Raw genomic sequence first — 26,891 nt, 5'->3', positions numbered from 1 at the left:
AATCCAAAAATATTTCGCTCTGATACTCTATACTTGGATGGGGCACCCGTTGTGGAGACATTTCTACAGGCACTGGTCCGAGCATGAGCAATCTTTACACATCAATTGTTGTTTAGAGCTCCTGGCCGGATCCTTCGCAATTCACAGCCTAGCGGCCAACAAGGTCTCTTGCGCCATCTTACTAAAGATGGACAATATCTCGGCGAGACGGTGGACTGGTCTTCCAGACAGCTACTGGAGGACAGCACTTGGAAGCTGGATCCGTCCCTCTTCCGCAGGCTGATGGCTCGATGGGGTCCGTGTCAAGTGGAGCTCTTTGCATCACGTCTCAACTTTCAGATTCCCCGCTTCTTCAGCTGGTGCCCCGACCCCCTGGCAGAGGCGACGGATGCCTTCTTGCAGGATTGGACCCACCCTGTTCCGCGGTTATGCAAGAGCTTCATCCCATATCGGGAAGGCATGGGCAGAATCCACGGTCAAATGCTACCGATCATCTTGGAGAAAATGGTCTCGCTGGTGTGTGCGACGGGGTTTGGATCCCGTGGGGGCTAATGTGACCCATGTGGTAAAGTATCTGAGTTTGTGGATCAAGGCCTAGCCTTTCGCTCGATTAACGCAAGTAGATCTGCAATTTCAGAAGGCACCTGCCCATTCACGAGGACCCGGTAGGAAAACCTCCCCTGTTCTGCAGATTGCAGAGAGGCATACGCCTCCCCATCCAAAGTACTCCTCGCTGTGGGATGTTAACATGGTGCTCCGTCTACTGCAATCTTGGCAGGACAATCAATCCCTTTCCCGTAAGGAACTGACAGGTAAGTTGGCAATGATTCTCTGCCTGATCTCTTGTAAGCGAGCATCGGACGTCTGAACCTTGGAAGTGTCGGCGCGAGTGTTCACACCGGAAAGGGGATCGGTTACGGTTGAGCAATGTACAAAGTGTAACACCAGAGTGGTTCACTATCCGGCCTTCCCAGGTCACCCCAAGTTGTGCGTCATATGATACCTGAGGGCATATGAGAAGATGAGGAGGAATACAGACCTCCAGGGCTATCACAACTTTTTCTTTCTCTCAAGAAACTTTTCAAAGCTGTACCAGCCACCACAATTGCCCGTTGGGTGAGATGGGTGCTGCAGGAAGCGGTGTTGATACTTCTGCTTTCGGGGCCCATGCAGGAAGGGGAGCCATGGCTTTGAAAGCCTTTGCCCTTGAAGGACATCCTTAGAGCCTATCGTGTGCATGGAGTCTATGGTTGTCGATCTGCTTTGAACTAGCATAATCAGAGTCTGCGGTCCTGACATAAAATGCAATATTTCCTAGCTTTCGTGAATGAATGTTTCAATTCTATTAAGGATGCGGAGGAGAGGATTATCCCACCCAGCGTATTTATTACTCCTACACTCCCTCGATGTGAAAAAGCTTCAAATTGGCTAAGTATTCAACTTTCAAAGGGTTCTGGGAAGATGCTTTTGGTGGAGTCGTCATGTGATCTTTATTGTTGATTACGGATTGACTTGCTTAACCCCTCCCATGCTCATGACGGAGCCGCTCCGTCATGAGCATCGGCTGAGCTGTGCTTATGACGGAGCGGTTCCGTCATGGCCCTGCCGCCACGCCTGCGCGGCACTGATTTCGCACCTGCGCGGCGCTTTCTATTGAGCGGGCGGGGCCATGACGGATCCGCTCCGTCTCGAGCACAGCTCAGCCGATGCTCATGACGGAGCGGCTTTACAGATAGGTGGCAAGCTACTTCAAGGGTTAGTTGAACATACAGGGTTCAAATACCTAATGCTTTTTATCAAACATTTTGTAAGCAGTTTGCAAAGCAATGTGCTATGCAAGTGGGTATATAAACAATGGTCAGACAGCCTACTTCAAACAAGTTGAAAAGGATGCAGTGCAGGAATTAAAAGGACCAGGAGCAATTTGAAGGAATATTTCCCAGCTGACCCATGCCATCCCAAAGAGGCCCACACCTTGACAACACCTAGTAGGTCTTTCATTCTCACTGTGAATATTCACACCTACCATAGCAATTCTAGGCCATAGGAAATAAAGGACAAAACGTACCTTAATAACTACGATCTGGTCAATACTCATAAAATATCATCTTACTTGCATTACATTATCAAACTTCTGCAACCCCAACCCAAACTGCTGCTGCACAGCCCATGTAACACAATGTCCACAGTGTAAAGCCAGAGCACAGCCCAAAGAGTAGAAAGAAGTTAAATAGAGAACAGACTAAAAAAACACAAGAACCTAACATAGCTAGAGAGAGAAAGACGTGAATGTGTATTAGAAACAAAATGCAGGCCTGTTAACTGATGCATGGATATCCCACAGGTTGAAAATGAGAGAAAGTAAGGAGTAATAGCTGATAATGTAAATGCCGTACTTTGAAGTAGAAATTAAGCTGCTCTAGCTCTTAAAGGTTTCAATTAATCAAGGTTGGAATTAAAGATTCCCCATTGGTAACTTAGTGAAAATGGCACACCCTTTCATGTCCTTTATATGTGCAGATGATTATTTTTCTCCATGTGCTGCCAATGATACCTTATTCCATCTCAACTGGTAAATTAAGTTATACCGTTAAGTCTGAACTCCTGCCACCACATTGCTGATACAGCCAGCTCTTGACGACACTGCTACAGAATGGATCTTGCAAATCAATGGAATGTTATTAGAGGATTCATAATCAGATTTTCAGGTGTAATATGATCCACGTCTATTGCAGACAACCATAGTGAGGATAATCACCTGCAGAATCCAGATTTTGTTATTTAATACAGCAGTGCCAAATTCGCAGTTTAAGAGACAGAAGGGGTTTTTCTCCTTCGGCAAGTAAGCAATCAGGGAGATGTTAATCTCCTGGCATGCTAGAAGTCGATTAGAGGAAACATGATTTCAAAGTAATTAATATTGCTGTACGGTAGTGTGCTCCGGACCCTTGCATTATCATTTTGCTTCATGATGGATAGCCAGGAGTTTTACAACTGAACTAGAATCTCACCAGAACAATATACGGTGCCAAAGATGCTAGAAATCGATCCTGCTATACCAGGGGGATTTGAGTTACTGCAATGAGTGGTATCATTGCTGAGTTGATGAGCCTGGGATACACTTACTGGAAAGAATCCCACTTGGCTGTGGCTGCCATGCTACCTCCTTTACTGTAGTACCAGGTCTACAAGCTTGCAATGGGCAGCTAAGTCAAGTGGAAAATCCTACCATACATGTAGTTTAAGCAGGCAACAGCTTATTTGATCACATTTTCTTTTTACAAAAAATGTATTTTTTTTTTTTTTTTTTTTTTTTTAAAGGTCATCGGCAGTTACTCTTTGATTATGAAATATCACTTGACTTAAAAGGTATATGATTAATGACCCTATGAAGTTAAACATCAAGTGCAGTTTAGAGGGAGGAAGAGTTTGGATTCCTGGTTGGACATGTGGTATTTCTATTCACACCAGCAAACAAAGGCGGTTTAGGCGAGCTAACAGACTGGGGAGTGGGATCTCAATGAGGAGTTTTCACTAGTGTCCCAACTCAGTGGTCATTTGAAAGGTCAATAAAACTTGCATTTTCATCACAAAATGATGGTCTTATGAAACATTTAATTTATTTATCCAAGACTAAATTAGATATTATCTTAGATGCTAAGCGATTTTCCTGTACAACACTATTTACCTAAAGGAAGGTGTTTGGCTTTCATGTTTAAGGTTACTGATTGCAACAATAATGAATAAGAGATTAGGTTGGATTGTGTGGGGCCCTTTGAAAGATGCAGTAACTAAAACAACCAAAAATAGTCAACACTGACTCACAGTTCGAAAGTTTTGAAGTGAATTATCACATTGTGGATTAGGACTGGCACTTTCACTTCCTACAACAGACCATTTGATCTTCAAGGTGTATGTGGGATTGTTAAAGCAGAGCAAAGAGTTATGGTAGCAATAGCACCGATCCAAAAATACTGAGCTTCAATATCAAGCCTACATTACATTCTTGTCTAGATATTTTTTCCGACTGAGCCTGGATTGGAGGCCACATTATCTACAAGTGGCTAATAACAAGTGCCAAGCAGGCAAGGTGCCCTACATCTGGTAGTCAGCCAAAATGCACAAAACGGTATACATGAGACTGTATCCTACTTAAGACTTATCATTCCATATCACTAGGACAAGCAAAACAAAGATTTTAACAAATTACTCCAAACTAGAACAGAGGACAAGGAAGGGCAGAAGAGCTGAATAGTGTTAGTGTTGATCCTGGTTCAGGAAATGCAAAGGCCTATTTGACACTGGCATTTCTGCTCAACAGAATCAACCCTAAACGGTCACTGAAAGACTTAAATACGCGGTTAATACGTGCTCTGAGCGCCGAAGCTCGGCCCTCAGACGGGAAATGGGAGGTTGGGCATGTTCCCCACCAGGCTGTGTAATGCAGCCAGGTGGGGAACATGCAAAGTGCGCAGGACTGTTTGGCCGGCCTTAGAGGGCCAGCCAAGCAGCCATGCCCACTTTTGAGTGCAACAACCACTCCTCCTCCCGAACGTCAAAGGAGCTCAGCCGCGCCCAACCTGACTGATCATGAAAATAAAACCGAAATACCTTCGGTTATCATTATTTTTGATTTTACACTGCTCCGAGAGCAGTGGGGCGACGCTCCTCCACCTTAGTGGAGGAGCCGCCACTGACTGCATTCCATAGGAAGGATTATGTACGTAATGAGGTACAAAGAATCTATAGTGCACCTTGTTGGACCATTCACTATGACCAAATCAGGACTATATAGAATAATTTTTTATAGATTTCCAAACTGTACCTCTACAGAGTTCAGTTTTATTACTACATCAAACTAACAGTATGGAGCATTTTTAATGAAGATCTCGGCACTGGCGTTCTCATTACAGGCTTGGATACCTTTTCCTTTAATGGTCCAATGAGGCACAGCAGGAAATCTGGATTCATCACCTTTTGCTGGACCAAATAGGTTTAGCTGGTTTTAGAACTCTTTGCACTTTACCTCCACTAACCAATGGTCACCTGCCTGTGCTTCCCTTTAAACCTGCTTGAATAAACATATGCCTATATGGCATATGTAACTTACCTATAAGCCTCCTGTATATGATAGGAGTACCCAAGGAGTGAAGTTAAATGCCAGAGGGGGACTGCAGCACCTATTGAGCCATCCACTACAGTGGTAGTACAAAGGCGGTTACAGGCCTAACCTGTGCTGCCTTACTATAGCAGTGTAAAAACTACAATTGAACTTGTTAAAATAAACCCTTTTGACAGGTTAAACCCTTGATTTTTTTTATAAATAAGTTACCCATATGTAGACCTAGTTCTGCACAAGGCAGTGTGGCATGGTATTTAAAAATAGGACCTGTGGAAATTTATCAATATATCCTTTCAGTAATTAGTAAAGAGCTATTTTGCACTACGGCAGGCCTAGCTGCTCTATGTTGAAAATCGCACAAATGAAAATCCTAACACTATCTCAGTAATGGAAAAACTAGAAAAAGTCTAGCTAGAAATAACGGAACATCTATTTTTAATAGTTATAAAAAAAAGAACATCTAATTCAACAGTGATATCAGATTGTTAATAAATATTAGAGCAAAAGTAACTTTCAGAAAGTTACCTTTTTATTGCCTGAAGTTCCTGGGTGTTAAATTTGCATTTGCTCTCCCACGTCTGACAGCCAGTAATTAGCATTTGAATATGCAAGCAAAAGAAAAAGGTGTGAAATGCTTTCCAGGAGCAAACAATAGGCTGGCCTGAATGGGTGGACACAACTCCTCTGAACCCAACAGAATATGTAGGGTGTGGGCATCCTTTTTTGCTGAATCCTGCTGGATGGGTCTGCTAGGTTTTGTATATTAACACTTTGGGGTACACTTGAGGAAGGGAACCAGGATGCCAAAGCGATTCTTGTGTCTGGTTGCTGGAAACCCCTATTTATATCCAACCAGATTTCCGTTTCTGGGTTTATTGTGGGAACATGGGCTGCCCCAAACTGGATTTTAGTGTTAGAAGCGGGAGGACTCTGAGTTTAAAATAGTACACTCCCAAAAAACACCCATAGCCCTTGGAGCCCATGTTGAGCGTAGCCACTAATTTCTGTCATCTTGGAAATGCTTAAAGTAGGTAAGACTGGACCTGCTCTCTTGGACCCAGGACCAAGAAGTGGGCTCCTAAGTGTCATAAGTCTGACCTTATGTTCAAGCTAAAGGGATACAACAAGCTACAAGAGGCCTTTCCTGTAACTGCCTGACTGATCAGTGGCATCTGAACCTGGACTGGCCTCTGTTGGCCTACGCTTGACAACATCTGAGTCTCCAAGCACCAATCCTGAGGTCCTGTGGGCTTTAGAAGTGCACTTCAGTAGTTGATTGGGACTTGGGAACTAAGATCATAAGATAAAATCTTTGACCAGGATTAACCTGGTTTGTGTATCCAACCAGTGCTCAATTACGTGTCAAATTGTGCCTCGGTCCAGGTCTACTGCGACCACTGACTATCATTGGCAATTTTCCTACTTCAATCTTTAAAAGTTCATATCTTTGATTTCCCTTATTGGATTTTTCATTTTGTGGTCAGTTAGTTTATTAAATATATTCTTTACACATTGCACTAAGTTACGATGGTCTACTCTGAATTTGCTTCCAGGGGTCTAAGTTCAGGTTCATTTAGTGACTTTGAGGACTCACCCTGACAAAGGTTGTAATTGTTGCTTGAGGTGGGTTGTCACCCGACCAAAAATAATCCAATTTCTGACAGGCACTACTGACTTATGGGAAGACTCGTTCTTGCACGTTTATCTGTGCGCCTCCATACTGTAAGAAGTACCCTCTTTGAGGATCAAACCAGTTAGGGGTTCTCTCTGAGCCTTCTCTGAGACAGCAATTTGTTCGTCTTCTGGAAACCACATTATTTCCATAGATGGAGCATTTTCCTTTTGTCTGTCAAGCTTTGATTGCCCAGACATGTCAGATGTGACCCTGTGACCGAACAAGACATATTCTCCGATATTTAGAGTCTTTGGTTAAAATAGTAAGCATGCGTACCAGTCCTCTGGCTTATGGCATCCTGGCAGGCAGAATGTGCATACTGGGTGTTTGCTGTTAATACTGAACTTCTCATGCTTGAACAGTGTACAGAATAGCACTGAAGACTCTCTGGGACACCACGTTTACTCTAAACGATTCTGCAACTATGTTGAAGACTGATCCAACATCAATCTCAGCTATTCATCCAAGATTCTCCATCTCTCAATGTTTACTTTCTTGTGACTAATTCCAAGAAGCATCTCAACTCCTCTATGAGCCCACCAGTGGGAAAACAATAGAGCATGGAGGTCACGTTAAGAACAATTGTGGGCCTATGGTTAAAGTCATATGGAGTCAAACTGACTCAGCCTATGTCAACAATCTGCAAGAAAAAAGACTAAATAAACACCTTTAGAGCTTGTCACTAGATGGCAGAATAATGCATAGCATGAGTATCTAGAATTTACACAACAAAACCAAGTTTACAGTATTACATTTTGTTTTGCAAACTGGGTCAAGGAAGACAAGTGTGAATGAATTTAATGGCAAACAGCCATTTTAACATGGTCAAAATCATGCATGACCATTACCAATCATCCTTTACAACGAATATGACTTTACCACGCATGCCCATTTCCCCGAATCCCTTACCACAAATATGCATTTACCACCCATGCCTTTACTACGAAACAGATATGGCAAATAAGGTGCGAATAGTGTGCGCTGTCGACCTATTCGGTATAAAGCCTGATTGGTCCTGTAAAATTATATTCTGTATTAGTGGCTAGAGCCTGGAAGTTATAACTTTGGCAAATATTTTGACATCTGTTAATTAGGGATAGGGGACAGTAAGATTCGCAGGTGATAGGGTCTTTATCTAGTTTTAAAAGGGCTACTATTAATGCTTCCTGTAAGGTGGGCGGTAGGCTTGGTTTCTCATACGCATCCCCATAAATTTCTACCAAGCTTAGGCTCAGTAGCTCTACATATTCTTTGTCAAATTCCCTTGTGAATCCATCCGGACCTGGGGCCTTTCCACTGGGGAGTGTTTATCATGTCACTTCTTCTATGGTTATTGGTTGTGTTACATATTTCCGCTGATTGTCAGAGAGCCAGGCCATGGCTATATCTTCTAAATAGTCAAGTATCTTGGTGACTGGGGCTGTGTGGCGTGTTGCGGATAAGTCTGCATACGTGTCCATGAAGAACTTTAGTATGTTCGCCGTGTCGTAATGGTGGAATCCCTGGGCATCCTTAATATGGGTAACTATGTGCGTTTTGCTCTTGTGACATATTTTGTGTGCCAATATTCGACCTGATCTACCTCCCTCTCCATACGCTCGGGCTATCTGGCGTTTTATTAAATATATTAATCTAGCTTTCAGCGAGTTCTTGATAGTCAGATAAAGCGGTCTGTAGTTCTCTTAGTGTGGTGGCACTGTGTGTGGTTTCAAAGTCTGTCTCTAGTTGTCAGAGTTTATCTTTGCATCTTTGTAGTTGGGTACAGATATCATGCAAGATTCCGCTGTTTGTACTTCTACATACGCCACGTATGGTGGCTTTATAAGCCTCCCACAGTATACTGGCGTCTTGAACAGTGTTCACATTTAATTGAAAGGATTCCTGTCCATATCATGGAGTTATAGATTGGATCCAGCAGGGCCTGTGAATTGAAGCGCCATATAAACGGAGGTGGTATGTATTATGGTAGAGTCAGGTAGAGCAGCACTGGCTTATGATCAGATAATCTTTTGGGCAAGTGAGAGATGGTATGCACCCTTGTCTGTTGCTAACCAACAGTCTATACGTGACCAACTATTATGGACTGCGGAAGTATGGGTGCCCTCCAAAGTATGTGGATTATGCAGTCGCCAGATGTCTACTATTCCACTCTCGGCCAAACCATCTTGTACCACTTTTACAGCGCGTTTATGTGGCTCTGTCGTTGTACCCGATCTATCTAAAGTGTCATTGATGAAGAAGTTAAAGTCATCACCCCATAAGATTTCCATAGCCGGCAAGTCTCGCAGTTTACTCATATAGTTTGGAAGAACTCTGGGTCATCTAAATTCGGACCGTAAGTATTCACCAGTCCTATCTTGTTACCCCGCAGACTGCCTGTCAATATTATACATCTGCCATGATCATCTAAAACGGTTTGGTCTATGGTAAATTGTGTACCTTTCTTTATAAGAATCATAACACCTCTAGAGTAGGATTATTACGTTGCTGACAACACTGTCTGCCCATTTATTCCCCACTGTGCTTTTTGCAGGTTTTCCCAAATGGGTCTCATGCAATAGGACTATGTCAATGCGGTGCCTATCTAAGTACGCAAAATCTTAGTCTTATTTTCCGTGGATTTTTGAGGCCACGAAGGTTTTAGGTCAGCAGGCGAATTGGTAATGTATCCTTTTTAGTACTCATATCCACATGAAACATATCAGATTTGTAACTGTGCCGTATGTTTGCCACTAAGTAGATTGTGTCCCATGTGATGATACCTTTCATTCCATCGAATAGTGCATTTCAACAATTCACACAACTTAGTATATACAACATTTGTACCTGAGAAAACAAAAAGCCCCATTAACCCCCCACCCACGTTGGCATCCCAATTATGCCAAAGACATACCCAATACAAAAACAATATTAACGTCTGCAATGTGATGGAGAACACCCACTGGGGACCGCTAGGTACCCGCATTTCATATTCGCAAAGCAGATGGGGCAGGGGGAGACAGTGTGGTCATCTGCCATACTTTATACACTTTTACTCCATTTAAGGCGTTTAGTGCAATGTTTAGTACCTGCGCCACCTATAAATTCTGAATGCAGCATCTGCGGGCTGACAGTTCCAGTGAGCTACCACCGTCGATCTATATCTAGACCTCCATGACAACATATCTTAATACATTGAGCTACAATCAAGTGCAATCTCAATATTTCCATTATATATGAGGAATCTAAATCAAAACAGCATTACATAGTTCTTGCAGCAATGTACTCATGTCTCAGTAGTCTGGTATGGTTCTTAGTACTGCCCATGTAGTTGAAAAGGATACCTCTTGACTTGATGGGCCTTACACCAAGCGATAGTACGTCCACTAACAACTGTCCGTTGGAGTAGTCTCAGCTATTTACCATTTCAGTCGCTCTGAGACTATGGGGGTATTTGCACCGGAGTTTTCTTTCTGGCAGATACATGCTTTATGAACTCCTGCATTGCCTTAGGTGTGGTCAATATACTAGAGTGTCCCTTGTAGGTGAAGCGGAGGCGAGCAGGATATAACATCGATTATGTACCTACCATGTCTCTAAGTTTTTTTTTTACTGTTGCAAATTCCTTTCTTGCTGTCTGTACTGACATTGTAAAATCAAGGTAAAATGAGACGTTATTTTGGTTCATGATCTGCTGTCTATCGCGTGCCAGTCTCAGGACCGTGTCTCTATCCCTGTAATTCAATATTCCGGCAATAATTGGCCACAATGGATCGCCCGGCGGCGGCCTAGGCGCCACCGATCGATGCGCTCGCTCCACAATGAGTAGTGGGGTGAAGCTTTCCATGCCAAAGATATCACGTAACCTATCCTCGACAAATGTTTCTAGGTGCCCGATATTTGTGCTTTCTGGCACCCCCATTATGCGTACATTATTCCGGCACGATCTTGACTCCAAATCCTTATTTTTGCTTTTAATACTGTCCAGAAGCCTTTCCATTGTGCTGCATTTTTGGGCTGTGTCACTGGATACATCCTCCGAGATGCGCTCTTCTGCTGCGGCGAAGCGTTCGCCATATTTGTCGAGTTTGGCAGCCATGTTGTCGACTCTCCTTGAGAGGATATCAATTTTTCCATCAATGGTTTGCAAACTCTGCTGAATGGCGTTCAATACCACCTCCATGTTTGAGTCTTTAGTGCTGTCTGCATCCAGCTCCGTATCAGAGTGTGCGAAGTTGACCTGGGCGTGCGGCGTGCATTGAAGGATAGCTCAGGTTGGTGCTTGTCCGTCTTGTCCAGGTTGCAGACGAAGCTCTACAGCGTGGACCCTCTAGGCCGCTACCGCACTTTTCCGTCGCATAGCAGGTTGAATTTAATTATGGTGAGGGGAGCTGCCCCAGCGTCCCGCACAGCGATGCCCTGTTGCTCAGCGCCACATGTGGTGCGCACCCAACTCTAGGACACAGTGATGGACAGAATAGCCAGGCAGCAGAGTGGTGTACTGGCAGGAGCTCTGTACCACTTCTTTAGTAAATCGACCATGTTGCGTGTGTCCACTTCAGAGGAGTAATGAAGTGATTCGGCATCAGTGCAGGAGTGAGCCAGAGGGTTGGTATTTTCAGCAGGGAGATGCAGGTGATGGTGTGTATTGGCGAGCAGCATTGCAGCAAGCGTGTATAACCAGAGCCGGCCTTAGCCCCATACGCTAACAGAACAATGCACTGTTACTTCAGCATGCTTTACAGCACCATAGTATCGTCTGTAGGAAGGATCCGGTCTTCACTGCTGCATGCCACCACCCCATCGGCGTCCAATCCAGTGTTCAAGCTTTCGGATCGGAGCTCACCCCTCGCAGAACAGCGCTGGCACCGCCAATTAAGGGGCGGCAGGACAGACCTCCATTTCGCATCGGCAGACAGCCGCCACCTTACATCGAGCACAGCTCTGGTGCTCGTCAATATTTCTTACACATACTGCGGGTCTGCGCATAGAATCCAGCATACCAGCCAAAGTTCAACAATATGCCTCACCTCAGATCCGCCAGATCGCTCACCATTGAGGAGTGTACGGAGCAGGCAGCTGGAGAAGACAGACATTTACTCACTGTGAGGCAGGAGCGATAGCCACTATTTCGTTCCGATCGCTCATCCAGTTTCTCGCCAGCTTCAGGTATAGTTTTACCGCAACAATAGGGCACTCAGCGGATATCCAGGCATCTAAACCGGTAGCGCTGAGGTTCCGGTAAGCTAATTCAGGCAATTATCATATTTTATCGTGCTGACTGTGCGTATAAATTCTGAGTATTTCCACCAGCCAGCGGAGTCACACTAACGCGCAGTCATCCCGCAGCGCTCCCTCTAGCACCCCCCCCCCCAGCAAGTTTATTTTCACATTTTACATTCCCGTGGAGCCTGCTCACCCTCCTGACCCAGGTGATGCAATAAAGTTTCTGGGGGTTTTGGAATCCGATGTAAAACACGACGACAGCAGTCCTCCCACTTCACTTCTCCAAGTTGGAAAGCGTCTGACATGTCACCTGACATACATCAGCAGTACTGCCTTATCCAGGGATAATGTAAGCACTGGGGTTGCTGGGACTCCGGGTCAAAGGATAGAGGCAGAACAAAGAATATAAATCACAAAATTTAGATGGAACCAGCTTCTGCTGCGCTGTCCATCGCGGAAAGCCAACAGCTTTAAATACATCAAACTATGACGCTTCCTTTACCCCACTACATTGCTCTGGTCGAAGAAAAAAAGTGACATTGAAGAACAACAATGGTAAATAACGGCTGCATGCTGGAGTGTGTTAAGCTATGAGGGACAGTGTGTTCTTGTGAATTTTTTTTTTACTACACACCTCTTTGGCAACCATGCCTCATGGTAAAGGCATGCGTGGTTAAGCCATATGCATTGTAAAAATGTTTGCTGTAAATGTATGCACGGTAAGGACACGTGATGTACTTATGGTAAAGTAAAGGCATGCGTGGTCGTTGAACACATTTTTCCATCATACAACCGTATTTAATATTGAGAATCGGTTTACTGTGTAACTGATGAATTACTATTGAGCCTTCTTAATCATAGAACAGAGGTCTTTGTCCCTTGGGCCCAAGAGGGTTGGGGGCGTCAGTGCTTTGGCAGAAAATTATAATGCCTCAGTAAACTTGCCAGGAATTGCAAAGGAGCTAGGGCAAAGGGATTGATCTAGTATTACAGTAGGTTTGCACCAAATGCTTAATTTGTATATTACTAAGTGGTAGGACCTACGTTTTCTTCAGAAGCCCGTGGCCGGAAATAATGAAGGTCAGGGTGCTGAAGATCAAGGAAACATAGTTGTGATTACACCTCATGCCTCTTCAATCCACCTTCAGACATGGACACTTTATCTCACTCTCTTAGGTTCTTTTTCATTAATGCCTTCTCCGCTTGTCACCGTTTTTTCTGTAATTTTTTTCCTGCTTTCTCCCTTATGTGTTCCTCTCCCTTCTTCTCTGAATCAGAATTTACTGAGAAAAACAAAGTGCTGGTCCCAAACGCAGAGTGCCAGTGGGCCCCACCTGCAACCACTGGCTGAAATTAAGCACTGGCTGCACCAGTATAACCTCAGTCAGAAGAAGCTCATTCTTCTGACCAGACCATCAAGCCATCTAGTGTCAGGCTCACAGACCTCAGCAAAAAGGAGCATAGCAGCTAAACAGAACCTCAGGACCACCAGCATCATGACATCGGCTCTCATCTTTCTCTGAAACTGTACAAGCTTCCAACAATACTATGGTTCTAATCATCCCACAAAACTGTTCTTAATCATCCTTACATACAAGAAAGACACTAAGGGCCTGATTAGGATGCAGTCAGGAAGGGATACGACCGTTGGTCAAAGCCCTCCTGCCCGCATCATAATCACCGATTCGGATTCCCTTCCATCCAAACCATTTTGATCGGCTCTGTTGTAAGGGAATCCGAATCAGTCTTCCGAATGGCTTACAACTGGCTTGGAGAGTCAGTCTGTCATTCCGAAGGCCCACAGAAATTGCGTTACCCACTGCCTCTTTGTGCCTGCCTTTCCGGCACAAAAAGGCATTAGGAAACCGCTTTGGGGGGCCCCCAGCAAGGCTGCCAAATGGCGGCCTAGGGGGCACCGCTGATCCCTGCACCCCTGCTCTTTGCTGTGAGAGCATGCATTCCGTTCGGAATGCATGCTCTCATAGCAAAGTATAGGATTGCGACCGGACAGGTTTCGGCCGCAACCCAATTCCAGGACTGGAACCAACAACTGGAGATCGTTCGGTTCCAGTTCCAAAACGATGCCAGACAGACTCTGGTCAGTCAGGCATCCTAATCGGCCCGTAAGTCTTGGGGTTTGCAAAGGATTTCAAAAATGTGTTGGAAAACAAGACTTAATACAGGTCAATAATTCTATATCCATACGGCACTTTAGAAGATACTTTAGAGTCCAGAAAAGGGTAGAGAATGTGGCCTAACAGCTAAAGCGGTCAACCCCAAAGCTGGGGATTATTTCGAGTCTCGGTAGGGATGCTTAACATTCTGCGATTCGGGCAAAGCACTTAATCTCTCAGTGCTCATGTAATGCACTCTGATACCTTCAGGTTGGGGTCTCGCTATGATATGAAACAAAAAAAAACCTTGAAGTAAATAACACCTCAAGAGTTGCCTAGCAGTTATGCCAGTATCAAATGGATTCATGGTGTTACAGGAAATATGCACAAATACAGAACTAGGTGCAGGAATATGGGACCTTGGTGTATAGGGACTGGGTCTTCCTACCACCTTAGTACCCACAAACCCAGGACCGACTAGCTATAGCGTCTCACTTGCTCTCCTACTCACTGCCAGAGTAATGATTCAACACCCAGAACACAACACTCCCAGATCTCTCAGGAATCTCAATAACAAAACACACCCTTTTGCACACTCTTGTACTTGTCACAATAAAATCTGACAAAGGCATGAAAAAGTTTAAATTATTTATTTTAACTAGTGTGTCCTAACATGCAGTATACGTGCCACGAGAAGCAGGAAAATGCATAGTACAAATATAGTCAGCATAGTAGCTAGTCCATATATCATGAAGGGAGATGTTGTCAGAGAGACAATGGAAAAAAAGCTATAGTGCCTAACCTCCCTCCCCTTGCTAAGAACAAGTATTATTATATAATAGAAGATCTCTGGGCTTGGTCAGCAGACCCCATACCTTAGCCCATAGATAGTGGATCTACATCATAGGTGCTGTCTCGCTCTTCTCCCTGGAAAGGTCCCTCTCCAAGTGTGCATCACCTATTTGTACACCACACTAAAAATCCAAGTACGCTGTCCAGACAGCTGCATCGGTATGTTTTGTCTAACATGACCTCTTACCAAGCACTAATTCTTTTTCTGACAATCAGACATTGATTTCAGACACTCATGTAACCACTCACAGACCCACTCAGACACTCATACACCTAATCAAACGCACAGAGACCCACTTATACAGTTGTGAATTTTAAATGAGCTGGTGTCTATTGAATGTCTACTTTTGTTGTGTGAGCTTGAGACATTCGAGAATTAAAAAAAAACTTTAAATAAAGGATTTCAAAAGAAAATGAACAAGGTTTGGAACATAGGGTGGCTTTGAGAAGAGCCTTTGTGTTTATTGTGCGTAGATAACTACACATAAAACAGGATGTAGTGTTTCAAATTGTTGAGGAACACCCCTGTTGCCTCTCTCTGTGAATTGAACTCCATCACTTCAATAGATGCCATAAATGTCAAAGCACAAGTTGTTGCTGTAAATGGAGCCCATGTTATGATCTCTGAGGAATGCAGAAACAGTTTACTGACATGTTTCCTGGCTTTGCTCATCTGTGGACAGCATTAGTTTGACCGCTTCCATTTCTGCCTTTGGCATAGGTTGGAGAATACCTAGGCAGTCTGAGGATATTTGCATATTGAGGCAACAGCAAAGGCATGTCAGATAGATACAGGGTCAAAGCACAACAATCAAGGTTCAAGAATGTTATAGTAAAGTCACCACCTCCTAGATCTTTCATTGCTTATGCGGGTAACCATGCGCAGTGCACCCCGGTTCCTCTATTTTGGAGCACCAGTCCATTGGTGTCCTCCATTCGGCCAGAGTTGGTGTTTGGGTGGATCTCCAGTGACTCACAATGGCACAATTAACCTGTGTAATGCCAATGTCCACAAACATATGCTCCCCTTTGGTCATCCAGAATACCCAGTAGGGCAATGTGAAGTGAAAAATCAATTGGGCGCTCTATTATCCTGGAAAGTGTAGAGAAGATCCTGGACCTAAAGAATGCATGCAGGGGCATTCCCAAACCATTTAATAAAAACGACAGTCCTCATTAGTGCATCTCGGATGCACCACCGCCCATCTTCCCAAAAAGTCGGGGTAGAGAGAAATATGATGTGCCGGTGCTTTGGAGCAAAGAGGCATAGACGTAAGGATATGATGGACCCTGACCCAATCCCACGCTCGCCAGTCACTTTCATCAACAGAACCACCCAGCCAAACATCGTTCTTTTATACTTTAAATTTGTAAATGACGTAGACTATCAATGGTCGATATATGGTTTAGATGGCTACCCGACCCAAAGGGCCAAACATGACTTTGGATTTGAGGGGGCTGTATTTTGGGAGGGTGGTTAGAGGAGGCTGATGAGTCATCAAGGAATGGTTAAACTGTAAGTATTTGCAGAATTGGGATTTGTGAAGCTTAAAGTCTGCATGTCACTGCACAAGGATTTGACCTGTGAACCACGCAACACATCGCCCAACTTGGAGATGCCGATGAGGTGCTAGCGGCCATATCTTTCCAGTTTGGTAGTTTGCAGAAGCAAAGTACTGTGTCACAGGGGGGTTTCCTGTCTCTGTTTACAATCCCACTGGATCCACCCGAGGACCGATCGCCAACATAGGACAAGCACACAAGTGACCTCTGGGAGTAATTTGGGAAGAGGGCTTCCATACAGCAGTCCTTCAAAGTGTCAAGCAGAGACACCAAGTCAAAATGCAGGGTCTTCCTGATAACCGAATAGCAAGTCTTTATTTGCCTGGATTTGGGATGCCTAGTAGTAAAGGCGTGGATGTGTCATGCCCACCTGTCCCTCGTATGTGTACATTTTTGGAAGTGAATCCTCAGGGATTTATCCTCCCAAAAGAAGGTCATATGTCAGTCAGAAGACGCTCAAATTAAGTGCAAAAAATGAGGGGGAAGTTCTGCAGAACAGATGAATCTGGGGAGACTTAATTCTAAATAGGGCCACTCGTCCAAGTACGTTAAGTAGGAGGTTTGCCCAGCTGGCCATATCCCGATTCATTAAGGTCATCAGAGGGTTACTGTTAAGGCTCCAGGTTAACCCAGGTTCTAAGGAGATAAGATATGGCTCCTTAAGTATTTAAAATGAAGGTAGAGGATCAGGAATCGTGCATCAAGAATTCATTCTTAAAATGACAGACATCCCATTTCTGAAGGATCGCTGCACTTGAATAAAAAATAGTAAAATCTTTTTTTTAAACCTAGTACAAAACGTTTAATACGCACTGTAAACGGCACTTACCTTCATATTCTTCCTCCACTAGCAGGCAGCGTTCATCCAGCACATTTAACAAACGCAGCACAGGAGTTGGAAGCATCACTAAATCTTCAATATGTGGAGCTGTTACAGAAAACATCCAAAAGGGCATGTTACAATCTATGAGGTAAGAAAAACTGGAAAACATGAACAGTGGCCAAGTCAATCAGTCTGTCAATAATAAAACTTTAACTAATAAAAATGCTGCAAAAAGCAAAGAATGTTTCAAAGTAGCATTTGGTCCCAGAAAGATGAGAAAGGGTCATAAGAAGCATCCCTGCACAGAGGCGCAATGAGCGATAATGCTGCACATTTCTGACAGTGGTAAGGATGAAAGAAAAATACTTGGGTCTATTAAAAGCCTCCCAGTCCTGTGATGTTTGATGGTTTCATGAACAAGAAATTTAAGGTGAAGAATTCTTTCCAACTAGCAGATATGAAAAGGCAATATTTAAGGACATTAAAACAAGCATGGTAAAAATTGAGGGACTAGTGAAGAGTTTTACCGACACCAGTCTGTAAACACAACAACATCCAAATGTAGCATTAGCAAGAACTAGGACTGTAATGAATGGACTGCCTATAGATATGCAATTGTACTAGGCGTTGAAGTTGCTACTTAAAAAGACATTCTCTGTATACAAAACATTTATAAAGACCTTGTAGTGCTCAACGTTCTCAACCTTTCATCAGTGGGAAGTTCTTGGATTTATGTAGCAGATACACATCTCACTGTGTGGGGTGATGGCCCTGGTAGTCTTGTGGTGTAATCCCAATTCTATTCAAAATCTGAAAATTATATGAACAGAAAGCACCTAGCACGTGGCAATTTCTAAAAATGATTGGGATAATTCTTGAATGGTGCCATTTTTGTTTAATGTAAAGTTCTTGTGAATGCCCTTTAGTTGGACCCAGGCAAAACAGCAGGTGACTCTTCTCCTCCACTTATGTAATGCTTGTGGTCGACTACTACTTCCTAGACACTCAAGTGACCCCATACACTGAACACAAAATAGGTATCCAAGAGGCCCAAACGACGCTTGGCACAACGTAGCCAATGCCCATTTGGTGAAGTAATTACTCCAACTATAGCCATATGTCTCCGTCTGTCTCCTCATAAGTGTTAAACAGTATTCCTGTTCTACTGATAAAAAGCATGTGATCAGGAAGGTTTTCAATGTTGGGAAGGCTCATGTGTCCCTGCTGCTAGGAAGACGTTTCCACAGGAGTCAGCCCAGAGAAATCCAGGTGCAGAGTGTTTACAGTGCTCCCTACCCCGCAGTAGTCACCTTTTTGTGGAGGAAACATCTCTGTGGACATAGCTTGCTTTTTTATCAACTACATATTGATTTTATCATGACGGCATCTGATCGTCCAACGTTACTTCAGATTTTCCACATTGCGGTTAATAACATCTGCCAGGGTCTGTATAGGACATTTATACTGTCATGTTTCAGAGAACTCTGCTTCACGTGCAAAGAAGAAAAAAATGCATAGCCCTTACACAACCCTCATTTGGAGAGTCTGACAAACAAGTTACTCTCCTTTTTAGTGAAACTGTATTAATTGCCTTACAGTGGCTATCAAAATTATTCATTCCGTTCACAACTTTTCAAGAAAAGCTTACTGGAGAGTTTGAGTGTTGACCAATCGGCGCCTGTAGAGGGGTGTGGGTTAGAAAGCGAGCCGGGGGGGGGGGGCAGAGGCCCACAGCAGCTTTCCGCGAGTGCTGGAAGTCAACCATCCACCAACAATCGGTCACTAGAAGTCATCGGGACCAGGCCCCTGCCCGCCAAACAGGCTATATTGAAGGCAGATATACCCTTCGCTTTCCCACTGTATCCCGGCTTGCTATGTGAGCAGTGCAGTGAAGAGGGCCCTTGGGGAACGGCTCAGAGCACACGTCGCAGGAGCGACAGGAGGTCGACAAGTGCAAGTACAGGGAGTGGAGTGGGCCTTGAATGGGCCCTGGGGTCGCAACGTATTGCCGGTAGGCGTGGAGGCTGCTGGTATTAGCCGGTGCAGCTTGTGTCTACAAGCGCTAGATTGCATACCAGCTTCAATTCCTCAGATTTATCTGAATTCCATTCCACTGTTTGCAGGGTGCATCGGGCAGCTCCATAAACTCTCACTGCTGCAGTTTGTAGCACAAAAGGACAGCATATACTCTTCGAGCAACCACTATTCTGTTGGTTGGACACAGTTTCCTAGTGAGAGCGCACATACGCATGAGGGCAAAGAATCTCTCTCTCGCTCTGCCATGGCGGACAGACTGACAGCCCCCCTTCTGCTTCTCCAGGGGGTTTGCCTTAGTCGACTCCAGCTGTCCCCGTAACCTCCGCTATCCTCCCCCTGGGGGCCATGGCTGCTATCCCCCCGCCTTAAGACGAGAGGAGTAGCAAGATCCTGATAAAGACCCTACTGTGACTAGTATTCATTGTTTCTACCACCCAGTTTACCCATTTCCTTCACGGGCAACAGAAATAAACAAGCATTGGAAATGCAATAGGTCTCGCATTAGAAAAGTAGGAGCTATTGGTCTTGTTAATGGTTTTTTTTTTGTATTTGTGTTTATTTGTGAAATAGCTAAATTGATAGCTTTGTCATTCACAACGCCAATAGTTTTAACTTTTGTGAATGTGACACCTATAGCATTTGGAATGCAACATGATTTGTATTTATGTGACTTTGATGGCAGCTTTTGTTGTTATGCCACATCTCTAGAGAGCAGGAGAGTGCAGCAGGGGAAGAAGCACAGCCCTGCAAGCTGAGCGTCCTCCCATCGCACACCCATCTGTGGCTTGAGTGGTGTGAGGGTGAGGGGTGAGGGGTGTGAGGGTGAGGGGTGTGAGGGTGAGGGGTGTGAGGGTGTGTGAGTGTGAGGTGGTGTGAGGGTGAGGGGGTGTGAGGGTGAGGGGGTGTGTGTGATGGTGAGGTTGAGCAAGGGGGTGTGATGTTGAGTGTGTGTGACGGTGTGTGATGGTGAGGGTGTGTGAGGGTGAGTGAGGGTGTTTGATAGTGAGGGAGTGTGAGTGTGTGGCGGTGTGAGGGTGAGGATGTGTGAGGGTGAGTTAAGGAATGTGAGGGTGTGTGAGTGGGTGAGTCTGAGAGTTAGGGGGTGAGAGGATGAGTGAGGGTGAATGAGTGTGAGGGGATGAGGGTAAGGGTGTGTGAGGGTGAGGGGTGTTGATGGTGAGAAGTTGCGAGGCTGAGGGTGGCTGAGTGTGTGTGTGTTGTGGGTGAGGGTATGAGTTGTAGTGAGTGTTAGAGTGTTGTGAGGGTGTGAGGGGAGTGAGGGTGTGTGAGTGTGAGGGGGTGTGAGGGTGAGGGGGTGTGGTGTGAGTGAGTGAGTGAGTGAGTGAGTGAGTGTGAGTGAGTGAGTGTGATACGTTGTGTGAGGGTGGGTGACTGAGGGTGTGTGAGGGTGAGGTTATGAGGGTAAGGGTGTGAGGCTGAGGGGTGTTGATGTTGAGAGGGTGTGAGGGGGGTCAGTGTGTGAGGTGTAGTGAGTGTGAGATTGTTATGAGGGGTGTGAGGGGAGCTAGGGTGTGTGAGGCTGAGGGGGTGTGAGGGTGAGGGGGTGTGTGTGAGTGTGAGATTTAGGGTGGGTGAGGGTGTGAGGGTGACTGAAGGTGTGTTAGGGTGAGGCTTTGAGGTTAAGGGTGTCTGAGGGTGAGGGCTGTTGATGGTGAGAGATTGTGAGGTTGAGGGGGGTGAGTGTGTGTGAGGGTGAGGGTGTGAGGTGTAGTGAGTGTGAGAGCGTTGTGACGGGTGTGAGAGGGGAGCGAGGGTGTGTGAGGGTGAGGGTGATTGTTTGTGAGTGTGTGTGAGTGTGTGTGAGGGTGAGTGAGGGTGTTTGAGGCTGAGGGTGTGTGATGTGTGAGTGTGAGTGAGGGGGTATGAGGTTGTGATGGTGTGTGAGGGTGATGGTGTGTGAGGGTGATTGAGGGTGTGTGAGATTTTTGGGGTGTGTGACGGTGAGGATTGGAATTCTTGCATCTGTGAATTATCATGCACTATTACTAACTTAAGGGCTCATGGGCTTACCTGATGGATTAGCTTTGCACTTTGTTTAGGGTCACATTTTTTGCACAACTCATGGCAAACATGTCAAGCAATGTTCTTTAACTTAGTGTGCTCTGACCTATCTGTGTATAAATTATTGGAACATATTTAAAAAAAACATTAAATGTCGAGTGTGATATTTCCATTTACACACAGTGGATTCAGATGTAATATACAGGAAAAATGCTTCCGTCTAGTGGGAAGGCATCTTTTTCGTACATATATCTTTAAGAATATCGCCCATATCTATATCTGCATGTGACCAATAATAGTTTAACACTGAATTTTAGTTATCATTTTTTTTTAATTAATGGCATGTATTGAACATGTTTTTAATAACTGATGCCTTAGAGAAATGGTTATTAAAATTATACTTTAAGAATTGCGCAATAATTACGAGAAAACATCCTGTAATTTTCTTACATTTTTTTTCAAGCTACACATTTTGTTTGGGTACATTTTATTTTGAAAACCGTCTCCAAACGTGCATCCTTTGTTTTTCATGTAATCAAGAAACATTCTTGTCGAATTGTAAAAGTGACATATTGCGAGTACGCTGGGATTGGAGGTAGAAGCAACGGATAGGCAAGCGACCTGCTCCTTGAGATTAGTTGATCCGCGCTGTGCCTCGTCAAGAGGACCGCCGAGAACGGCAAAGAAAGTGCCTAAGAAGCCCAATCCGTTAGCTCTTGGTGTGATCCCCGATCTCAAAACAGAGTCAAAGCAGAGGCGCTAGAGCTGTTGCCGGGAGGCAGGCAGGCGAGCAAGTGGGCGGGTGGTAGCCGATAGGAGGAGCAGCCCACTTGTGGTGAGCATGAACTGTCGTGGACTGTGGCTACTAAAAGAGCAGAGCTGAGCTGACCGTGCAGAAGTGCAAGAAGTGTAAAAGAAGACCTGCCAACTTCATCAAACAAGTTTAAAAGGGAAGAGAGAGAAGGGAGGGGAGAGGAGAAATGCGACACGGCGGGCAGGGGAGGGGGCGGAGCGGGTAAAAAAAAAAAAAAAGACGGAGGGAAGGCAGAGAAGGGGAGGGGGGAGGAGAAATGCGACACGGCGGGCAGGGGAGGGGGCGGAGCGGGGCGGGGAGAGGGTGTGAAAGCAGCAGGGCAGGCGGCTGGGGGCATGTGCACGCGCTTTTAAGCTCAATGCGCATGCGCATTGAGCTTGAATTTCACGGGCACTGCAAGGAATCGCCACGATTCCTTGCACGTTGGTTAAAGACTGTTTAAGCCCCCATAGTCTCGCAAGCTCGATGCGCATGCGCATCGACAGGCGAGACCTAAAACTGTGACTCAGGGTTACTGGGTCACTGTGCTAGTAGCCTTTAGTATCTGTTTCAGCACTTGCGATTGGTGCATTTGGTACTTTCATTTTAACCGATGCAGGTTTCTGGTGACTTCTTGATGCGACTACACTGAAAGAAATTACAGATCCAGAGCTCAATTTCTTCAATTAACTTTTTTATCTGTTAGCAGAGGTTCCCAGCAGCAGCTATCCTACAAGTCTCATCTATTTCAGGATTTAAAATAAATAAAGCTATGTCAAAAGAAGCCAAGGAAACTTTTAACCCCTTTTATCTGGAAGCTTTATCTTCGACTATCTTCTACACCTCTGACCCAGGCAAGTGATTAAATCCTTTTTGTTCCCCTTCATCGGTGAAGGAGTTTAATCTTCTGACCATAATGGAGAAAATTAGGAAGGAGGTTGAATTTTCTAGGATGCAAATGGACCCAGATGAACTTGCAAGATTGGTCAATAAGTCCTTGGAGGCGATGTCGGTGCCTGTATTACCAATTCCATCAATTGGGAATCAAATGTTTGACCACGGTAATAAAGAGTGTTCTACTAGGTTCTTCCCAGTAAACAGAAGGTAGATCTCTTTCTAGATCCAGAAGCTTCCGTAAGAGTCAAGTGTCATTGTTGAAGATGAAGAAGTGGTAATGATGGGAGGACTTCATCTTGCTTGAAGCTGATCATGCATGATAGTGCCCTCCAAGTTGTTTCCCCACTAACACCTACAGTGACAAGGGACTTTTGAACACAAATGCACCCAATCATCCAGGGGCAGGGGCTTCCTCCGATTAGAGGCAATTTTTCTGTAATTGCTCAGTGGAAATTGAGCCAGTGTAATAATGGAGGAGGAGAAGGCTTTTTTTTTTTTTAAACTAGGCACACTATCAGACTCGTTTTTTCATTGAAAGTTTTATCTTCTATTTTTGCTTTTGTTAGAGAAATTCATGTCTAGTTCCGATGATGTATTAGATAGGTTATCAGCGTTTCATTGGAGATACAAAATGTTAACAAGTGTGGCTTAATGAAATCTAATACAAATGTTGATAATGAAAATGGAAATTTTAAGAGGAGGTTAGTAACAGCGGACTCCTTGGAGGGATTAGGGATTCTTATGTACAAGCTGGTGTTCCATGGCAGTACGAGGGGTCTCTAAAATAATTTTAGTCCCAAGTTTGAGGAGGACCACTGATTAAGTTTGTTTGCGGAACATAGACCCGAAACTCCTGCAGACTCCGCTATGATGAAGACGTTTCCCTCGTTTAAAAAAAGCCCTAAAAAAGGGAGTAAGAAAGTTGATCAAGAGAATGCATTAGTAGTTAAAATGGAAACTGCGGCTGATGGTGCTTTTAATTTTGTTACTAATTAGGTTAATTTGCAAAGATCAATCAGGTCAAAGAAGCAGCCTAAAGTAGAACCTTCGCTGACAGTCCAGAAGAGTGCTATAAACAAAATAAACAAAAATATCATAAGAATCTCTAAACTTAAACAGACAAAAATGGAGATTCTCAAGCTGTTCATATACTAAGTGTTCTAATGAGGAGATGCAAATTTTTGTGTAGATTGATTGTGCTATTCCTCCCTAAATTTGCATTCGGACCTCGGTCAGAAAGATGGGGCATATTTAGTTAAAGCCCTTATATCTTCTGTTGTGTCTCCACGTCCCCAATGTCTTTAAAATAATGTACTGAATGCCCATTTACAAAGACAGGGGTTTTGACTGAATGTACAGTACCCTTCATGGGCTCAATGGGTCGAGGAACGTTAATGCTCACGTAGATTCAGTTGGTCTTCATGATGGAGAGAACCCCCAACTAGTTAAGGAGAATTTGTGTAACCTGGTTCATCAACCCCTGTGTATTTGTAATGAGTATGATCAAGGTACCGTAGCAGATGGCAATAATAAGACTTGTCCCATGCTCAATTTGAGCTTGGGTTTTTGTCCCAAAGACGATTAGTCACTGGTGCAACAAACCAATCCACCCAAAACATAGGTCAATGGTGGTTGCTGCAATGGGTCCTAATAATGACATCTATCAGGGGTAGCTGAAAGACATAGGGCCTTATTACGATGGTGGTCGGACCGCAAACGACAGCTCGTTTTTTGTGGTCTGACTGCTATCTACTGCTGCGGTCTGACTGATGCATTACGATGCAGGTGGTCAGGGGTAGCAGTCGGAGGGACCGACCTAGTCGGAAACTCACCATAATCCCTTAAGGATGGCATGCCCGCAGTCGGGATTATGATGTCAGTTTCCTACAGCCTTTCCATGTCGGCCTTTCCGACACTGAAAGGCTCTCGTGAAGTGACATTTGGGGCCACTTGTAGGGTCTCGGTCCCTCCGCACTATGACCTGGGGGGCACCTATGGTGCTCTCCTAAACATCCCTGCACCGTGCGACAGGCACAGTGAGGTGCCTGCCACAGGGTGCAGGGATGTTCACAAACTTCCATTTTTAAATGGGAGCTTGAGCTGCTGACATTTTCAGCCTGTCTCACAAATGCCCATTGACAAATGGTAGTTTCCAACTGCACTATGTGCGGTCGCATCCTAATTGGGGTGTTGGAACCGCTGACCTACGGTTGGGCAATTCCTTCCCCGCAACGGTGTCGGTCGGATGCAAGTCTGACCGACATCGTAATGAGGCCAAAGTAGTCTTCTTGGGGAAGGGAAGGCAAGTGTCAAAAATGTGAGGGCCCGGCTGTCAACCATCAAGTTGTGGAGTTGAGGGAGGACTTATCTAGGTGGAGTTGGGCTGCAGGGGTCCTGAATAGTGCCAGCCCTGTGCTAAAACAAGGACAAGTCACTAAGTAACTTGTGGGCTCATTCGGTCCTGCAAAGCTGGACTAGGACAGGAGGATGCGAAATTGAATTTAAGTCTGTTATCCCATTAATTTTATGTTGATAAGAAACCTGGTCATCTATTTATTTTATATGTGCTGTTTTTTTTAAAATTTCTAGCAAGGCGGGGCACTCTAAAAGGGGTGATTCCAGTGGAGGCAATTTTACTAAAGAACACTGTGACTTGGAATCGAGAAGTTTTTATCTATTCTTCAAATGTATGTCTTTGCCTGAAAATGGCCTGTCAAGATGAAAGAGGAGACCCATCTTTCTTGTTAACTAACATGTATATTCCTCCAGGTAAATCCTACGACCATTTGGCGAGTCAATTCTTTATTTTTGTCTAGGATTAGTGTGGCTGAAAAATATTAACTGGCAAGTATCATTTCCAATTCTGCATCCTCAATTTTTGCTAATGCATAAATAGAGTAAGTGTGGGCTATTCCATATAACTTTTCCAGAAAAAGAATTTGAACAAACAAACGTGGCTTTCGGTTATTGGAAACTTTGAGAAAATACGATTGGGTCATCTTGAATGGCCGGCTTTTCACTGGTGAGCCGGAACCTTATACAGACCCCCAGGATTTCGCGATTTGCAAACCAATTTTTTGTTTTTAAAAATCACAAAATCTGCACTTTTGTAAAAATACTGCGATTTGGCAGCAAAATATGTATTTTAAAAAATGGTGGTGTTCACCCTCGCTTTACTGACTCTGTGCTGCAGCTGAACCAGTAAAGGGAGGGTGATCAACTGGCAGCATAGGTGGTAAATTCTAAGCTCTAAAATTCAAAGTCTAATTGTAAGATCCAATGATCCCTATTGGTGTGACTCTATATCCTTCTTTGAAACGCATATGAATGTTTTTAAAAATGTTGGCTCTATGGTAAAACTGAAGATGTTAAACCGGGAAATACATTTCCTGATTAGGAGTCAGTATCTGCAATTTCTTTTTCTCTAAGACAGCATGAAATGTTTTGCTTTAAACTTATTAGAGTAGGACTGAGGCACAAGAATGCAAGAGTGAACATGATGCCAAGTGGACTAACCTAAGTGAGGTTGCATATTCTTGGGACTCAAGAAGTACTAGTGTCTGGTGGCACCAGGGTGGCAAAGCACGCTATTTCCATTCCTGAAAATGTCTGGATGGGCATATTTCTAGTTTATACTCTAGCAATTGGGGCGAAGCGGATCCCGCAGTGTTTAGCTTAGATGAAGGGATGTTGGAAGGATATGTTGCTCCTTCTCAAGCAGAGATTGTTAATTATATAAAAAATGAAGCAACCTCTGAAGCGATGGGGCCTGATGAGATCCCTACTGC

At 44.4% G+C, this 26,891-nt stretch overlaps 1 protein-coding gene across 1 annotated transcript in view; it reads right to left on the bottom strand.

Annotated features, from left to right (window-relative positions):
- The window catches only part of UHMK1 (U2AF homology motif kinase 1), a 229,876-nt gene that overhangs the window by 70,554 nt on the left and 132,431 nt on the right, over positions 1-26,891 (bottom strand). Inside the window, exon 6 of the mRNA XM_086964500.1 lies at positions 17,361-17,459. Within this exon, the coding sequence (XP_086820626.1) occupies positions 17,361-17,459 (99 nt within the window). The remainder of the gene's footprint in view (positions 1-17,360; positions 17,460-26,891) is intronic.

The sequence above is a fragment of the Lissotriton vulgaris genome, chromosome 1_1 (genome assembly GCF_964263255.1).
Source record: "Lissotriton vulgaris chromosome 1_1, aLisVul1.2, whole genome shotgun sequence".
Lineage (NCBI taxonomy): Eukaryota > Metazoa > Chordata > Amphibia > Caudata > Salamandridae > Lissotriton > Lissotriton vulgaris.
The sequence above is the reverse complement of the archived record's forward strand: the minus strand, read 5'-3'. Positions and strand labels throughout refer to the sequence as shown.